Below are 20,216 nucleotides of genomic sequence, written 5' to 3' on the forward strand. Positions count from 1 at the left end.
TGAAAACCAGAAAAGGTTTCCAAGATTAGGCCATGTACAATTTATTAATAAACTTACATACACTGAACAAAAATATAAACGCAACACTTTTGGTTTTGCTCCTATTTTGCATGAGCTAAACTCAAAGATCTGAAACATTTTCTACATACACAACAGACCCATTATTCTCAAATATTGTTCACAAATCTGTCTAACTCTGTGTTAGTGAGCACTTCTCCTTTGCCGAGATAATCCATCCCACCTCACAGGTGTGGCATATCAAGGTGCTGATTAGACAGCATGAATATTGCACATGTGTGCCTTAGACTGCCCACAATAAAAGTCCACTCTGAAATGCACAGTTTGATCACACAGCACAATGCCACAGATGTCACAGCGTTTGAGGGAGCGTGCAATTGGCATGCTGACTGCAGGAATGTCTACCAGAGCTGTTGCCCGTGCAACGAATATTCATTAATTTCTCTACAATAAGCCGTCTCCAAAGGTATTTCAGAGAATTCGGCAGTACATCCAACCGGCCTCACAACCGCAGGCCACGTGTAACCACACTAGCCCAGGACCTCCACATCCAGCATGTTCACCTCCATGATCGTCTGAGACCAGCCACCCGGACAGCTGCAGCAACAATCAGTTTACATAACCAAAGAATTTCTGCACAAGCTGTCAGAAACCGTCTCAGGGAAGCTCATCTGCATGCTTGTTGTCCTCTTCGGGGTCTGGACCTGACTGCAGTTTGTCATCATAACCGACTTGACTGGGCAAATGCTCACATTCGATGGTATCTGGCATGTTTAAGAGGCGTTCTGTTCACGGATGAGTCCCGGTTTTCACTTTTCAAGGCAGACGGCAGACAGCGTGTGTGGCGTCGAGTGGGTGAGCGGTTTGCTGACGTCAACGTTGTGGATCGAGTGGCCCGTGGTGGCGGTGGGGTTATGGTATGGGCAGGTGTATGTTATGGACAACGAACACAGGTGCATTTTATTGATGGCATTTTGAATGCACAGAGATACCGTGATGAGATCCTGAGGCCCAATGTGGTGCCATTCATCCACGACCATCACCTCATGTTGCAGCATGATAACGCACGGCCCCATATTGCAAGGATCTGTACACAATTCCTGGAAGCTGAAAACATCCCAGTACTTGCATGGCCAGCATACTCACCGGACATGTCACCCATTGAGCATGTTTGGGATTCTCTGGATCGGCGTATACGACAGCGTGTTCCAGTTCCTGCCAATATTTTGCAACTTTGCATAACTATTGAAGAGGAGTGGACCAACATTCCAGAGGCCACAATCAACAACCTGATCAACTCTATGCGACTGAGATGTGCTGCACTGTGTGAGGCAAATGGTGGCCACACCAAATACTGACAGGTTTTCCGACTCCCCCATCCCCCCAGTAAGGCAAAACTGTGCACATTTCAGAGTGGTCCCTCATTGTGGGCAGTCTATGGCACACCTGTGCAATATTCATGCTGTCTAATCAGCACCTTGATATGCCACACCTGTGAGGTGGGATGGATTATCTTGGCAAAGGGGAAGTGCTCACTAACACAGATTTGTGAACAATATTTGAGTGAGAGTAATGGTCTTTTGTGTATGTAGAAAATGTTTCAGATCTTTGAGTTCAGCTCATGCAAAATGGGAGAAAAACCGAAAGTGTTGCGTTTATATTTTTGTTTAATGTATAAAGTCAAACTTGTGAATACATCCTACCAGATTCCACTGGGAACCACACAGTTTCTCTTATTATAATCTATCTTGTCCGGCATCACTTTAATTGTCTTCTTGATGCTGATCACTGGACGTGACCTAAAAAGAAGAGATACAAAAATAGAAAAATTTAGAAACTTGCAAGATGCATTTCTTTAGATGACACTAGTGACAATTTTATCTTACCTGAAGACATTTATAGAATCTGACAAAGATCCCACTGCAATATCTGGATAGGAATTCTTATCTAGATCCATATTTCCGACAACAGAGTAACCAAAGAATTTGGTGTTTGTGTTCCTGCCATCAATGACCTTTATAAAGGGAGACATAAAGTTAGTAGCAATACATTGGGAATCAGTGTCACGTTCACACAAGCATTTTACGATGTTCTTTTATGCCATGTTTAACTAGTTGGGGGCTTCTTCATATTGGATTTTAGATAAGACTTGGGGTCCATTCACACGACTGTATTTTCAGTCCACATCTGATCTGCATTTTTTGTAAATCGCAGGTATCAGTTTTTGGGGATCTGCAATTTGTAAAACAGTCATAAATGCCCCCTTAGTAGAGTATGGGCTCTGGACCAGTCCAAACCAACACGTTTGCAGCCATATGATCAGGTTTTCTGATGTAGTTCTGGAAGCCAGAATCAGAAATGGATTATGAAAATGAGAGAAAGTATAAAGGACAGATATGACTAATCCTCTTTTTTAAAATCACTCCTGGTTTTGGCTTCCAAAGTAAGGTTACACCTCCTTTTAAATGAAGTTTCTACAAGTGGACAACTACTGTAACCACTTCTTTATTGGAGCTTAGATGTACAAACATTTACTCCTTCAAGACAACCAAATATCATGTTTGAGCCAAATGGGCATACCTGGTTATGACGGAGACTGGATAAATGTGCATTACTATCATGATAACATTTATTTTTTGGGCTGGTGTAAATGATATACCTGTGATGGTTCCTGATTGATGCCACTTTCTGAGCCATGGAATATATAGACTTTTCCGAAACCATCAGCATATGGTGCTCCGACTGCAATGTCTGATTAGAACAAAAGATATACTTTGTGAGCACCCAAAATAAAGTGGTTCTTCTTATCAATTACGGTGTTTTAATTAATATCAAAAAGAAACAAAATGTTATGCAGACGTTAGCCTATATAGAAAAATTCAGGCTACCACGCAATTCAGGGTACATTTTTAGGCTACACTGAAAAGGCTGTAACATTTATAAAATGCACATCAAAGAGGACCTGTCACCTCTCCTGATAGGTCTGTATTAGTAACTACTTGTATTCCCCATGTAATAACCATTCTGGAGCATCTATCATTCATTATGACTGTTGTGAAATTCCTTTATTATTCATGCTAAAACTTATGCATGAATTGCTAGCAGTTTGTCATGAAGGTCCAGCTGGGTGTTAGCAGTTGGGAGTGTCTCTGCACAGTCTGCCATTATCCAATCAGTGCTGCCAGTGTCAGACGGTGCAGGGACACCCCCCAACGGGTAGCACCCATCTAGACCTTCATTGCAAACTGTTAGTAATCAATTGGTACAACACAGAGTCGTAAGAATAGATGCTCCAGAATTGTTATTACATGGGTAATGTAAATAATTGCTAAAACAGATGTCAGGAGAGGTTACAGGTGCGTTTTAAGCTCTGCACACCTTTACTGCTCAGCTAAATGAGCTTCTTTTATGGTAAAATTTTGAACCCATTTCCGTTCATATTCTGAGAAAGGTTGGAGCCGCGTGATAAAATAATTTGCAATGTTGTAATATAAGAATATCACACTGTTATATATCCATGTTTCTTCTAATAAAACCGGTAAGACGCAGTATGATGGAATACTACAGCACAACCCTGCTGCCTCAACGGTCTACAGTACTAACAGCAACCAGCAGGCTACCCACTACTACACCAGTGCTGTATACACTGCAACATAGAAACCACCAGCAGGCTACCCACTACTACACCAGTGCTGTATACACTGCAACATAGAAACCACCAGCAGGCTACCCACTACTACACCAGTGCTGTATACACTGCAACATAGAAACCACCAGCAGGCTACCCACTACTACACCAGTGCTGTATACACTGCAACATAGAAACCACCAGCAGGCTACCCACTACTACACCAGTGCTGTATACACTGCAACATAGAAACCACCAGCAGGCTACCCACTACTACACCAGTGCTGTATACACTGCAACATAGAAACCACCAGCAGGCTACCCACTACTACACCAGTGCTGTATACACTGCAACATAGAAACCACCAGCAGGCTACCCACTACTACACCAGTGCTGTATACACTGCAACATAGAAACCACCAGCAGGCTACCCACTACTACACCAGTGCTGTATACACTGCAATATAGAAACCACAAGCAGGCTACCCACTACTACACTAGTGCTGTATACACTGCAACATAGAAACCACCAGCAGGCTACCCACTACTACACCAGTGCTGTATACACTGCAACATAGAAACCACCAGCAGGCTACCCACTACTACACCAGTGCTGTATACACTGCAACATAGAAACCACCAGCAGGCTACCCACTACTACACCAGTGCTGTATACACTGCAACATAGAAACCACCAGCAGGCTACCCACTACTACACCAGTGCTGTATACACTGCAACATAGAAACCACCAGCAGGCTACCCACTACTACACCAGTGCTGTATACACTGCAACATAGAAACCACCAGCAGGCTACCCACTACTACACCAGTGCTGTATACACTGCAACATAGAAACCACCAGCAGGCTACCCACTACTACACCAGTGCTGTATACACTGCAACATAGAAACCACCAGCAGGCTACCCACTACTACACCAGTGCTGTATACACTGCAACATAGAAACCACCAGCAGGTCTTAAAGCCACATCCATGTATACTATCTTTAAAAAAATATAGGGAAATTAAATATCCAAAGTTTTTTTTATGATTGGTTCCAGTATGGGAGCTACAACTTCCATATCACGTGAAATCCATTTCCATAATAATAATAATCTTCTACTGGTATAGCATTTTAAAAATGATGATAATTTCTGCATCCCTTTCCTAGTGATCACCTTAAAATAATCTATTTTGATGCAAAACAGCTCTCTTTCATACATCATATATTGACTTACAGAATATCCAACCACGAGTGGCACTAAAGACTGTTTGTTTCATTCTAGAGGAGAGTAATTAGGCAAAAAAACAAATTCTCAGGGAGCATTGCCTTATAGACTCCCCAACACTATATCTCATTGAGAAGCAATCTATTCTTGACATTGGCATTGACAAAATCTACTAATTGGTAATTAGTAATGAATCTCGTAAAATTGGTAATGAATTAGTAATCTCATGATATAGTTTGAGGTACACCCGCAGAACATATGTTTAGCTAGAAAAAGTCTACACAATATTACGAGATTGTAAGCTATAAATCATTAGTTAACAATAAATCCTCCTACCAGGGTATCCATCTTGATTCACGTCTCCAACATTCTTCACCGAAATTCCAAACATAGAATCCCTGGGGCCCTCAATTCGGATTGGCTTGACATTCCCCCATTTTCCCTCCTGATTGATGTACACATAGATGGCTCCCCCTATGTCTTTGTTATCCTTATCGAAGTATTGGGGTGCACCAACAATTATATCCTGCCACCTGTGGAAAAGACAAATTAAAATAATCACTATAGGCAATGTGTTATTTCATATTTTTAGCAAAATTTCTTGTTGCAACTATATGTCTTTAAAAATAGAAAAACAATATGGTGGCTCACCCGCTTACTGTCATAGATAAGGTGCTCTTTTCTATTCGACTCACCCAGTCAAAAAAGTGAACAAATAATACAGTAATCGATGATAGGCATAATGTTTCAAGGTACATAATTTAATAGGTAAAGACCCAAAAATAATCCCCCAAATTAAAACCAACCGAATAAAAGATCAAAACAAGGACAATAAAATGTTATGATGGTGATATCGACAGCTATATGTATGTCAGGTTCTAGATGCGTAGTTATTATTTTGAGGCATCCATATAGGCTATAGCTGTACAAACGGATGGAGTAGAGTTACCTACTCGGCTCCGTTCTCCCGCTATGCCCTCCGGTATCTCCGGCCACTAAGTTATAGTAGGCAGAGATTTCAGTCACTAAGTTATGGTAGGCGGAGTCTGCCCTTGTTCTGCTCTAGCGCTGGCCAATCGCAGCGCAGAGCTCACAGCCTGGGAGGTTATTTTCTCCCAGGCTTTGAGCTCTGCAATGCGATTGGCCAGCGCTACAGAAGAACAAGGGCAGACTCCGCCTACTATAACTTTGTGACCGGAGATACCGGAGAGCATAGCCAGAGAACGGAGCGGCGCCCAGGAATAATAGTAAGTGCAGTGAGATCCCCGGGCGCCGCTCTCCATGTCTGTATTCTTAGTTCACAGTGTCATAATCGGTGAAAGGTCCTCTTTAAGAGCTGGAGTGCTAACCCTGCTCCTTCTGTATACCGTCACAACATGCAGCACACAAAATGTCTATAATATATCAATAATATGTAGATATGGCGTATAATATCATATCTAAAAACGCATATTAGTATAATTGCTTGCTTTATAATATTTGCTTGCTTCGTAGTAATGTCCTCTTTCTTAAAGGATTACTTATAGTGTCATACAGTACTCTGGCTGCTGTTACCTCTCTCCCGTCATACTGTATGCCACGTGGGACGCCACGTAGGCATCTTACTAGTACCTGACTTCCATATACAGTAACATATACTTACCTAGTTGTTGCCTGGCGGTCAATTGCGCAGCACTGGGAAGCGGTGCTGCTTCGCAAAGGAAGAGATACATTGCCGCCATTTGGTTGCATTGTATGTACAGCTTAACACATTGAACTTACTCTGAAAACTAGAGAGTCTATACTTATCTTTAATTGCGGGTTACCATTGACTTTTTAACTGTTGCCATTTTCCTTTGGTATTATGCGCATTATTTACCGTGGATATTATGCGCAGTATTAAATACTGATTTTACCGATCGATGTGAAAAGAAAGACTGTGACTCATAAGGTTGATCTGCATAAATTACAAGGCATATGTAATCTTATAAATGACACTATAAGTCAGTTATGGCGAACCTTTTACAGACCGAGTGCCCAAACTGCAACCCAAAACACAATTATTTATCTCAAAGTGCCAACACGCACTTTAACCTGAATGCCAATATAGTATATCTTCCATGTACTTTATCATGTAGCTGTAATAGCCTGCCTACATTCAGTGCGCTGCCTGTGCTGTACATAGTGTGCCCTGCGCTGATGAATGGCAGGAAAAGTCTAAGGCATACTGGTACACCATACCAGGGAGCGGGTGCCCACAGAGAGGGCTCTGAGTGCCACCTCTGGCACCCGTGCCATAGGTTCGCCACCACTGCTATAAGTAATCCTTTAAGAAATAGGACAAGCAAGCAAATATTATAAAGCAAGCAATTATACTAATATGCATTTTTAGATATGATATTATACACCATATCTACATATTATTGATATATTATTGACATTTTGTGTGGATGCCATAAAATAATAACTACGCATCTAGTACCTGACACATATAGCTGTCGATATCATCGTCATAACATTTTATGGTCTGTGTTTTGATCTTTTGTTCGGTTGGGTTTTAATTTGGGGGATTATTTTTGGGTCTTTACCTATTAAATGATGTACCTTGAAACATTATTCTCAGTCTGGACTCAGATGCGGCGTGCCTGCCATTGATTACTGTATTATCTGTTCACTTTATGTTTTTGTAGATGTTTTTAGTTGACATTGGAAATGTCCCTTTAAAACATGGCTGCCTTCTACCAACAACAGCACCACAACGGTGCATGGGTTGTGTCGTAGTGAATGTTATTTCTAATATAAAATAGAGGCATCATTTAAAAAAAAACTTTTTTTACATTTCATAGTGACTTTTCAAAAGTTTTAACCAGTGGGATCTGCCATCGATCGCTAAATCGAGGGGATAGACACGCTCAGTCTCCATTCTCAGTAAAGATGGGCTCACAGACTTTCCATTAACTTCATCTTCAACCAGCATGGAGAGGCAGTTCTTGGCTAAGTGCTTCAAGCTTCTTATTTTAGTAATCATGGGGAATGGGTTCAGTACCCAGACCCCCACCAACTGACTTTAAATCTTACTGTGATCTATTAAAAATAGCTTGCAATCAAAGATGTCTTTACTAGTACGCTTGCTTCACTGGATCATCGAAATATACAGTACTTTCAGTGTATTGTTGCTGTTTTGTGTACCTAAAATTGAGAACCTAATATATAAAGCACCAAGCCAACTCTTTTAGACAGTTGATATATATAACAAATAATTCGTAATTAGGGTCGACAGTCACAAGAGCCAGGGCTCTCACAGCTATTTTATATCTATGTACTAAAATGATGGGGGTCATTTAATATACTGAAATACGCCTAAATTAGGCGTATTTCAGGCGCAGATGGTGGCACAATGGTTAGGTGCTCTGCTATCTGCGACTTCGTCCTTCTCACGCCAGGTCTAAAATTGTGGATGTGTGGTGGGGGCGGGGAAGGGGACATAACTGGCCGGGTTAAAATGTCTAATAAATTTGCCCCTATGTCTGGTGATCCCCATCATTTAAAATGTGGCTTTGGTTTAGCATAGATGAAACTGTTTCCAACTAGTAGAAACATCAACTGTAATGTTCAATTTATTTCACGTACACAGGGGAGGAATCAGATTATGACAGGAAGGATGTGATGTCTGCAGGTTTCAATATGACTGTATCGCCAGCGCTGTGGTAGACAGAGGGTCTCTGTTATCGGCTGCCAACTCTCTTATCAGCGGCTGTCGTCGGTGTGTGTGTGTGATACATTCTCAAATAGGGGAGGTCAGCAACAAACTCTCTAGAGCTCCATAATAATTGAAGGATTTAATCACACCCCCTTAAAAACTGAGAAGAAAATCAGCTGGAGGAAATTTCCTGAGACGACTTGTCCCACAATGCTAGAACACAGCACACTGCATGGAAATAAGTCATCCAAGTCTTACATAACAAAATTGACATGAACGTTCAACAATCGTTCCCACAAACAGTCCATATAAAAGGTGCCACAGATCACCCAATTAACGAGCAAAACGCTTCTTCATCAGGTGAAATGATCTTTCATGTGGGCGCCTCAATCATAATTTCTGGGCAGCAGATCATGCTGTGTAAACTAATGAGCAGGCAGTTATCGAGAAGGAACGTTTCCGTCCCAATCATTTTCTGTTCGTTTGGCGAGTATAAATGTCCTTCGCTTTCCCGATTCCTAACTCCTCCAACATCCGCAATCTGGGGAGAGTTGGGAGGCCCCATGAACGTTGTATGTCAGAAATGGCTCACTATCTATCTAATGTGTATGGTCAGCTTTACTTGAGGAAGCCAACTTCATAAAGTGTGACCTACAGTAACTTCCATATCCAAAGTCCACAGATCAAAATAATGTTAATGCTCAAAAAAGAGATTTTCAAGCTGAAGCATCAGTTTGGCAAATGAGTAGTCAATAAGATTTCTACCCTTTGCCCATTCTTCACAAGGAATATAACAACTTTCTATTGTTGGTGTTATGTACCTGCCCCTCATCCCACTAAAAATAAAGGTCCTGCGCAGTTTAGTCGTATCTCTACATTGCTAGGAATCTATGCACAAAGGAGAAGACAGATTGTAACCTAGTTCACATTATAGATATGAGGTGGAACTTTACACTAAGACCAGATCTTTATTATTTTTGGGCCTGCCATTTTCTTCTGGTTAATATACAGGAAACTTTACAGTTTACTGTAAAATGTTTTAACTTGTTAACAGTATTAATCATTGCAGTTCTTTACCATTTAGGTAGTTAGTGAAGTATGTCGAGCACTTGGAAGGTTTTATATTTTTATATAATGTAGTTATGTCTAGCGCAATATTTTTAGTACAAAATCAGAATAGCTTGATGCTTTCGGAAATTTTAATGGAGCTTGTGTATGTAAAACAGGAACTAGGAAAAGGAAGAAAAGGAGCTGTTGTTGAGAGATAAATAGGACACAGCAGTCAAGTAGGCAATGGGGAAAAAACTGCTGAAATGAAAACATGTGAAAGGGCACAAACATCAAGGAACTAAAAACCAAAGGAAAGATTTAGGAGATGCCAGTGGATAAGGGATACTATTTTATGAGGGGAAGGGTCAGTGAGAAAGTAGGGCACTAACTTCTGAGACTATAAGCTAGGGAGTATGGGGGCTTTGAGTTGGTAGGAGAGGATTTGGAGCTAGACAAAGAGCCTTAGAGCTGATGAAAGTAAAGTCTTTTGACTTGGGAAACAGAAAGAGAAGAGATACATTTTGGTAAACAATTACATTTGGATCCTCCAAAGAAGACAAGGGTGTTCAAATGTGAATACATCAATAAAACAGGGTAAACTAATCTACAGACCTGATGAAGAACATCTGAAAAAAAAGAATGGGTACATGCAAGGAAAAGAACGGGGATCTGAGGTTAGATAAACAAGAAGTACGTATGTATGATCCATTCAGTCCTTGGTAGACAACAACACAGATAGGACATGTTGCTCGTTTAGGAGACATTACTTATTTTAGAAACCTACTGACTAAGTATCTTACTTGTCTCTGTTGAGATCTGCTACTGCTACATCGTAACCAAATGAAGAGGCCAGTCCCTCCCCCTCAAAGATAAACTCGGGAGACAACATCCTCTCGTTGGGTGGAAACTTCTTCAGGAGAACCACCGCTCCACTGTGATTGGCTCTGGGTGCACCCGATACAAACGTCATTTCATCTTGCGAGGTGATTCCTTTGCTAGTATCCAAAGAGAACCCTGCGAATAGGAGCAAAGAAAATCAAAATTAATGCAAGGGTGATATTGCAAACTATGCAGAATGAGTGAAATGCAAAAGTGATAACATGCAGAGAACTTTGAGGTGAATATCGCTGCACAGTTACCCAAAGTCTTCACATATTTAACACTTATTTTGCACAATCTATGTACTATGTGAACTGCGGGGCAATTGCGGACAAGAATAGGACATGTTCTATTTTTTTCAGGAACGGAATTGCGGACCCGGAAGTGCGGATCCTGACAGCACATAGTGTGGCCCCATAGAAATGAATGGGTCCGCAATTCCGTTTGGCAAAATGCGGAACAGAATTGCGCATGTGTGAATGAACCTATAAGGAGCCCGCGCAGAGAGAAAATACAGATCCTGTTAACAGATAAAATCAAAGCTGTGCAGGGAAAATGGCCTTATTATTTTTTAATAAAGACCAGTTGAAAAAAAGATTATTTTTTTTAGCTCAAAATGAGTACAATAATAAAAAAAATGGCATCAAAGTTGTACATAGCCTTTAATATTCAGTATTTTCACATGGCAACTGCTGTAAGACCTTATTCCAACCTGCATAGATTGGCTCCATATTCTGTTACATTTGAAGCAGGTGCAAAATATAGAGCAATATATTAAGCCTATGGAGGTGTTTTTTTTGTTCAATATGCTGTAGGGGAAATTAAGTGGTATATACACTCACCTAAAGAATTATTAGGAACACCATACTAATACGGTGTTGGACCCCTTTTGCCTTCAGAACTGCCTTAATTCTACGTGGCACTGATTCAACAAGGTGCTGATAGCATTCTTTAGAAATGTTGGCCCATATTGATCGGATAGCATCTTGCAGTTGATGGAGATTTGAGGGATGCACATCCAGGGCACGAAGCTCCCGTTCCACCACATCCCAAAGATGCTCCATCGGGTTGAGATCTGGTGACTGTGGGGGCCATTTTAGTACAGTGAACTCATTGTCATGTTCAAGAAACCAATTTGAAATGATCGAGCTTTGTGACATGGTGCATTATCCTGCTGGAAGTAGCCATCAGATGATGGATACATGTTCTCATTCTGTTTTCGCCAAATTCGGACTCTACCATTTGAATGTCTCAACAGAAATCGAGACTCAGACCAGGCAACATTTTTCCAGTCTTCAACAGTCCAATTTTGGTGAGCTCGTGCAAATTGTAGCCTTTTTTTCCTATTTGTAGTGGAGATGAGAGGTACCCGGTGGGGTCTTCTGCTGTTGTAGCCCATCCGGCTCAAGGTTGTGCGTGTTGTTCACAAATGCTTTGCTGCATACCTCGGTTGTAACGAGTGGTTATTTCAGTCAACGTTGCTCTTCTATCGGCTTGAATCAGTCGGCCCATTCTCCTCTGACCTCTAGCATCAACAAGGCATTTTCGCCCACAGGACTGCCGCATACTGGATGTTTTTCCCTTTTCACACCATTCTTTGTAAACCCTAGAAATGGTTGTGTGTGAAAATCCCAGTAACTGAGCAGATTGTAAAAAAAAAAGACCGGCCCTTCTGGCACCAACAACCATGCCACGCTCAAAATTGCTTAAATCACCTTTCTTTCCCATTCTGACATTCAGTTTGGAGTTCAGGAGATTGTCTTGACCAGGACCACAACCCTACATGCATTGAAGCAACTGCCATGTGATTGGTTGACTAGATAATCGCATTAATGAGAAATAGAACAGGTGTTCCTAATAATTCTTTAGGTGAGTGTATGTATTGTATGAATGGCACACTAAAATGAATAATACCTACCACAATACACTTCCGTATTGTGAACTTATTGACAAATGCAGGTATGAATACGGTTTTAGTAGTGTTCCCCAGTTTTATAAAAACAGAAATGAAATGTGGGAAGCCGAGAACTATCGAAGTTCATGCACATGTTGGTGAATTCATCATGGTGCTGATAATTGACGACATGACTTCATGCTATCCACAGCAATGAATGATGGGTGATTTCACCAGAACATAGCACATTCCACAATGAACCACAAACCTAAGTAGCTATTGGCGGCCACATCAATGGATTTATGACCCCTTGAATTGGGGGGTTCAGATTTATAGAGAAATTGATCTGGATCCGTACTGGAAATGGTAGTCATGAAAAGGAGACCTGTACATTTATGATATCAAAAAATACAAAAAAGAAAAAAAAAGGGACATAATTTGACATACAAAACGTAAACAATTCATTGTACAACCCATCAGTTCTCCATACAGATGACAACAAGGAGATGTGTCCGGTTCCTAATTACATTAATTCCTAATTAATACATTAGTTCATAAGATGACATCTACCGCTGATGAGTACACATGTATGGACCCTCAATGCAGTCAGAAGTGAATGAATGGTTACCTAAGTAACTGTTAGCCGGAACAGGTACTAAATCTGGATTGCGTTTTGTTTCCCCACCAGTCTCATAAGGACCATCTTCAAAAATGAACAGGTCATCGAATGAACTATTTTTGTGCTCTGCTCGAACAAAACCTGGATGAATGAATGAGTGAAATGGCAAATTAAAATAGGCACAGAACATGGCAGAAAATATAACAAAACTACATGAACTAGTGAAATATATGCTACAAATAAAAAATTATTGATGGTTTTGTAACTAAAAAAGTAAAAAGGCAATAAAGAAATTAAATTTGGATCTCCGATGAAAAATGTGGCCAAAAGCGAATGTATTGAGAAGGTATAGAAGAAGGCGTGGTTCTGCCTATTTAAAGATAAGGTTGCTGAAGAAAAGGAGAAGGATCCTTTAGGGAACAGGACAACTGTAATTATAAAGCATGGCAGGGTAAACTAATATACGGAGCTGAAGAAGAACATTTGAGAAATAGGAATATTTAATTGCAAGGGAAAGAACAGGGATCTGAGGTTAGGTAGAGGAGGACTACGTATGATCCATTCAGTCCTAGGTCACCAACAACTGATAGGACATGTTGCTCATTTAGGAGACACCACTTAGACATCACAATTTTTTTTTTTAAGAGGTGATAATGAGCACTTATGAACAAAAGTCCTGGCTGAATATTGAACTCCATCTAGATGTCCATGCAGTGTTCTAGGTAGGTAGGCTTTAATTCACCCAAGGCGAAGATGAGGCTTGCTACCCTGTTTCCCAATACTCTAGCAGAAAGATTAGTTGGAGCCCTATTTGGCACTTAGCACCCAAGCACCTCTTACACCAGCCCCTCCTTAGCTAGGGCCTAGACAAAATGGCATATTGCTAGGGTAACTATATGGATATAAAAGTAAATCAACAGCATTTAGACATTAGATACAATTTTTAGAAATTAGGCGTAAGCTTTACAGCAGCCATAGGGAACATAGGTCACAATAGACAGGAGATGTTCATTGTCTTGTTTGAGACCGTTTTATAAACAAGCTTAATCATATGTGCAGAGGTCACTGTACAGGGAGGGGGAGCCGATAAGCTGTGACATCACCAACTGTGAATGGTGGATCCTGGGATATATCTATACAGAGGTATTATCCTTCATTGTAATCCTGCCTATTATGACAATGATTTCATGATAATGAAATGACTGCTGAAAAGTGAAGGAAGAGAGAGCATAGACTTAGGCTTAGTGGCCAGAGTGAAAACTGGAACAAGGAAAATTAAGAAAAATTATTTACCAATATGTTTTACTTTAAAAAAACTTGATTTAAACCTAAGGTCATTTTCTGATGACAAACTCCCTTTAAAGGGCGGCATCCAGACTAGATCACTGATGTCTACATGTCTAAATTGATGAGAAGTATAGATTGAAGACCACACCCTGTTGGGTCACAGTTGAGTACACAACAGAATAAAGGCTGGTCTTCTGATGCTTCTTACATTGCCCATGCTTACAGGTAAGTAGACTGACATACAGTAGGACAGGCCTGCATACCTTTCCAGTTGTATGTCCCAGGTGCACCAAACACAACATAATGGTAGTCCTTTGTAAACGTTGCAGCAACACCTTGCTGACAAGACCCAAACTTCTCATGACCCCTGAGTCGTCCGTCACAAAAATTCCAGTCTCCGCCATCCATTTCATCCGTGATAGTGAGGTCTTGGCTCAGCACATAACACCTTCCAGTGATGTCCCGAGATTCTTGGGGTGTATTCACAAACCTTCTTCTTTCATATCGATGAGCACAGGTCTATTTTTTAAGATAGGAAATATTACTATTAGTACAATTTTCAAGGTGTATTCTGCTCAGGATCCCACCACCACCAACTCTGACGCCCGTTCAATGGACACTCATGTGCGTACAAAATATGATGTATGTGTCATGGCACCAACATACTAATCAGTGCTTTATAATTTCCATTTTGGACATTTTTACTGGTTAAACACAGGAGAAAAATGTTTTGTTTCATGTGTCACTATTTCGTAACCCATTTAGTCCTAGTGAGATCACTAAGGCACATGGTTAGGACATATCTCTGTATTTCATTGAATTATTTGTATTGCATTTTTCACAAAACTTACCACAATTTTGCCTCCTGGTCCTTGACTTTGAACACTTACACCCATCCATTGGTTTTCTTTACTCTCAGATGTCAGGTCGACTGTAGAGATAAGTATTTCATTCATTAAGCTATACAGTATTTATCTTAATACAGGTGATTATTTCCATTTACCATTTGTGTCTTTTTATTGGTTGGATTTGCACAAAATTGCGCCTTTCTTTCCATGCCTTTGCATAATGGCTGCATTTTGCCAATCTTTTGAATAAATATAGGTTGTAACCTTTCAGTCTCAGCTCTAATGTAATTGCTTAGAAATCGATAGTAGTCAAACTAACTTGAATATAACACTATAGATAATAAATCTATCATATAATCAATCTCCAGCCCTTTGGGTGTGCCAGTGCCTTACACGGAAAGCAGTGCAGAAAAATGGGCAAATGCACGGGCACTATTGGCAAAGGGATTCCAGGATACAATCTTTATTGGCAACACGTTTCGATACTGGTCTCGTATATTCATCAGGCCATCTCTGTATTACTTTTATTGACAACAGAGATACCCACCAACCGCATGGCCTAAGGAGCATCAGCTGGAAAAAAAAATCTTCTACCATACATCTAATCAGAGCTGTGCCTGGGATACGCACAACTTAGAAAGCTGGGTTTTATATCTACAGTCACATATTACACAGAAAGCAAGAGAGTGCCCCATACCAAAGATCAAAATGGGGCTCCATTATGGTGCTTGGTTTTGTCACCCAGAACCGAAGGGTCTTGTATAGTCTTCGCTCTCCATGCCCTTTCCATAGGACAATTTCCCACCCCTTGTATGCTAGAAATGCAGTTCCTCTGTAAAGAGGACTCCTACAAGGTAGCAAAGTGAATGGGACCAGCCAAAGTAGGGCTCCCTATATCCCCATAGCAGCTGTATGGTCTTAGTCTATGGTATAAATCTACTCAATTAAAGTTTCAGTATGGTCCAGCAACAAGATCAAGACCACCTTTGTGTTTTGCTAAGAGGACAACATAACTTCCGATTATAGTAACGTATATGGTGACAAGCAATTGAATGGAAATAGCTGTCACAAATTTACCTGCATTGTCGAATACAACCCTTGAGCACGGAGTAGAAGACGTAATATCACAGGAAAACAATCCACCCGATACGTTAGCTCTCTGTGCAGGAAAGGCCTTTGTTCTAGGTGCACCAACCAGCAATCTATCAAATAAAAGAAAATCCGAATTAATCATAAGACTGATAGATTACACTTAAGTTACTGATCAACCGAAAAAATTGGCTTTATATAGGTGACCCCCTAATAAAAATTTACTGTATTGTCTATTGTATATAAAAACCCAAGGGCCACGGACACTTAAAATGGCGAGTACACATTGGGAGAGACTGGTTTTTCTAATGCTAGTCTTAGCGATGGCATGAGGTGGATCAACCTTATAAAGAGGAGTTCCAGGGAGGCATTGGACAGATTGCCTGTAGAAGACAACAACCACAAGAGTTACTTATTTTACAGTAGGGGTTTCAAATTTAGGTAACTCGTAGATGTTTGGCATGGATACAGGTTAAGCAGTGAACAAGTCTTGTCCAAATTTGAGTGCTTTACCCAGGCTTACGCCAAGCTTCATTGATGTAGAAATGAAAATGGTGGTGCCATTTTTCAGGGGTTCCCCCAGGATAATAAGATTGGGAATCAATGACCTACAGAATATATCATGCATATATTGCTTGCACAGGTAAAATAATAACTCAAGCACTAATTTTTTTTTTCATTCTCCTTACTTATATAGCACTGACAATTTCTGCAGTGTATTACAGTCGTTATCATCACTTGCTGTCCCCAGTGGAGCTCACAATCTAAGGTCCCTATCAGTATGCCTTTGGAGTGGAGGAGGTAACTGGAGTACTCGGAGGAAACCCATGCAAACATGGGGAGAACATACAAACTCCATGCAGATGTGGTCCTAGATCAGATTCAAACCTAGGACCCCAGTGCTAACCACTGAGCTACCATGCTGCTAATAAGATCTTGCATTGATTTTTGTAACTATCATTCCAGTAACTAAAGGTACTGCACCTCTGTTTATCCAAAATACTGCAGATTGTCCTTTCAGCATCTGCCTACTGATTCTACAATAAAAAGGTAGCAGTTGAAGGATAGAACTGAGCAGGTGCTTCCATCTTATTGGTGCTAGCCATCCAACAAAACAAGATGTTCCTAATACTAAGGCCGTGAACAAGGTCTTGTGATAAGACCGGAACGTTCGCCAGTATTCATTAATTATTACTTCCTGGATGGATAATAAAGAAGCATTAGTAATTTAATTGTAAAACGAGTGCCGTGGTCATTCCTATTATATTGTTACGGCAATTACCGCTGAGCACCGGAAAAAGCAATAGAGGAGTGCCGTCCAAATATATTTTTATATTGAACTTCCCTCTTATTGAGCTGGACAACGAATTTCGAAAAAGAGCAAACTGCAGGTGGTGCTATACATGTAGATGTCTGTGCAAAAAGTAAGAGGATCATGAGTAAGGATCGTTAAATTGGGATCCGAAACGCGTGGATTTTGCACTGGTCTTGCACTTTATGGATTTTACCGCATTAAATAAATGATATTCTTTTACCAGAAGCTGGATCCTCTTACTTTTTGCACAGTTTATGTTGACCTTGTCCTAGCCACATCCGGGCCTCTGATACGATACGCAGGTGAGCGCTGCATTTCTGACTTTCTATACCTAGATGGATTTCTGTGAATTACAAATTTTTTTATTGCATGCAATTACAAAAGTCTTCAGATCCAGGTGGTGGTTTGAAAAAATGTAGAATCCCTTTAATTTCCTGCAGATTCCCTTTAAATCTAACATAAGATGACCTTTATATATAAAGAATAAATATATGAAAAGCACAATGTTATTTTTTTCCTTTTAGTAAGTAGACAAAAACTAGAATACTATCGCAACCCAAGATTTCGACAGTTATCCATTTCCATTACACTGTAGCTGTACAAAGTTTATTGACGAGAAGGTCAGGACGGCAGATCTGGAGTCATTGGGGGGGATTTATCAAACCTGGTGCAAAGGAAAACTGGCTCAGTGGCCCGTAGGAACCAATCAGATTCTACCTTTCATTTTCCAAAGGAGCTCTGAAAAATGAAAGGTGGAATCTGTTTGGTTGCTATGGGCAACTAAGCCAGTTTTTCTTCACACCAGTTTTGATAAGTCTCTCCCACTGAATCTGAGAGTCATACAATGAACCTCCTAGTTGCTCAGACTTGGCGCTGACACCTTTAATGACATGAGAATCTATTCACAAGCGTGGGATGACTGGAACAAATAGAATTAAATTAGTAAAACACCTATCAGTAAGGCCGGGTTTAGACGCTGCAGTTGCTGTTGTCACGGACGTTCCCGTGGCAGGTACCAGGAGGAGATCGGAGAGACTGGCAACTCGTGGGTTAAATTGACAAGTTCACTGTGGATCTTATTGTGCCTGTGTTTTGGTGCATGCCGCACCCCTTGCTTCAGGTGTTGCTTGTTGGTAATTAACTTTTCCCATAAGTAGCCGCTTCTCACTCTTGGAGGTGCGGTTTGTAGGTGTTCTTCCTGCCTTCTAACTAGCTGGTCGGTTGTACTCTGTGATGCTTCTGGAGTTGCCAGTTTTCTACTTTCATATAAGTCTTGTCTTTTCTTATTGTTTTGGGTTTGTTATTTTCCATGTTGTTTGTATCTGGGCCTGAGACAGAGACTTCCATTCATCCATCTTGGGAGGAATGGGTTGTCTCTAGTCCTAACCTTTTCCAGGGCCTTATAGGGATATAATGGCCTAGGTATCCAGCATATGAATATTCCTACCTTCAAGGTCTATTCATATTGATAGGTAGTTAGGGCCTGGATTAGGGTCGTTTAGGAGGAGACCTGTTTCTTCCCTAGTTTCCAGGCCCAGTTACTGTTCCCCTTCCCTCCTGTGTTTAGTGTGGAGTTTTTCCCCCCCACTGATTGTGACAGCTGTATGTGTAACGGGGCGCCGAAGGAGCACTCGGTCTCCCATCAGCCGCAGACCTGCTGCTTAGCTTCGGGAGCGAGGATCTGTGTTTGACCTCGTTCCCAGGGCGGCTTTGCTAGCTGGGAGGCTCCCTGCTCCTAGGTCTGCCTTGAGCGCTGAGCTGATCACTCGGTGCTCGACTGGTTGGTCTGTCGGTCATGTGACGCTGGCCACGTCACATGACCCTCACTCCCCACTATAAATACAGGCAGCCTGCTGGCCACAGGTTGCCTGTTAATTTAGGTTCCTGGCAGTTGTTGGACTACTGAATACTACCTGATCCTGTTGCTTCCTTTGCTGGCTGGATTCATTTTTCTATCACATTATACACTGCTCATTTCCGGGGGTCATGACCACCCGGCAATCCACCAGCGGTGGTGGCTGTGCTTGCACACTTTTTTTCCTATATTATGCAAGTATGACCCCCAATGCTGGATTGCAGGGTGGTCGTGACCGCTGGATACGAGCAGTGTATAATGTGATGGAAAATGAATCCAGCCAGCAAAGGAGGCAATATGGACAATCACAATACATTAGTAAGTGCCTGGTACTAACTTTCTTTACATGATAAATGCCCTATACTGAAGTGAGACAACCCCTTTAAGCTTATCAGATGTAGTCACCTATAATGCTAGAGGTAATCTGAGTAAAGCTGATCATTCTGAGTCACGTCTATGTTGCACGACCCATTATAGAAATAATAACACATTCCTAAAGGTTTTCATTTGCAGATTTTGCCAGGACTTGTATAACTAGCGTACAGATGATTGAACGTGTCTGCATGTTAGGATGCGTGTCTACTGATTTACGTATCTGTCAGTTACGTATCATGGGTTTTACTGAGGTCGGGATTCTATAAAGTCAAAGTACAGGAAACGTTCCACCCTTCTATACTTTAGTGCTGGTTACTTGAAATTATTTCATTTTATACACAAAGCAAGAATTTACTGAGGTATAGAAAAAAATGGGTGCTCTCAGTTTCTGCAATCACTTCTATCTATATAGCATGGCTAAGATTTTATAGTCTTTTAGGGAGAATCTCA

At 41.0% G+C, this 20,216-nt stretch overlaps 1 protein-coding gene across 2 annotated transcripts in view; it reads right to left on the bottom strand.

Moving 5' to 3' along the window:
• The window catches only part of ITGA6 (integrin subunit alpha 6), a 74,133-nt gene that overhangs the window by 18,450 nt on the left and 35,467 nt on the right, over positions 1-20,216 (bottom strand). For both annotated transcript variants that reach the window (XM_044302968.1, XM_044302969.1), the window contains exons 2-10: positions 16,210-16,334; positions 15,136-15,215; positions 14,548-14,803; positions 13,007-13,138; positions 10,406-10,619; positions 5,213-5,409; positions 2,678-2,769; positions 1,905-2,032; positions 1,722-1,817 (exon numbers count right to left, since the gene is read on the bottom strand). In XM_044302968.1, the coding sequence (XP_044158903.1) occupies positions 1,722-1,817; positions 1,905-2,032; positions 2,678-2,769; positions 5,213-5,409; positions 10,406-10,619; positions 13,007-13,138; positions 14,548-14,803; positions 15,136-15,215; positions 16,210-16,334 (1,320 nt within the window). The remainder of the gene's footprint in view (positions 1-1,721; positions 1,818-1,904; positions 2,033-2,677; positions 2,770-5,212; positions 5,410-10,405; positions 10,620-13,006; positions 13,139-14,547; positions 14,804-15,135; positions 15,216-16,209; positions 16,335-20,216) is intronic.

This window comes from Bufo gargarizans, chromosome 8 (genome assembly GCF_014858855.1).
Source record: "Bufo gargarizans isolate SCDJY-AF-19 chromosome 8, ASM1485885v1, whole genome shotgun sequence".
In the NCBI taxonomy this organism is placed as follows: Eukaryota; Metazoa; Chordata; class Amphibia; order Anura; family Bufonidae; genus Bufo; species Bufo gargarizans.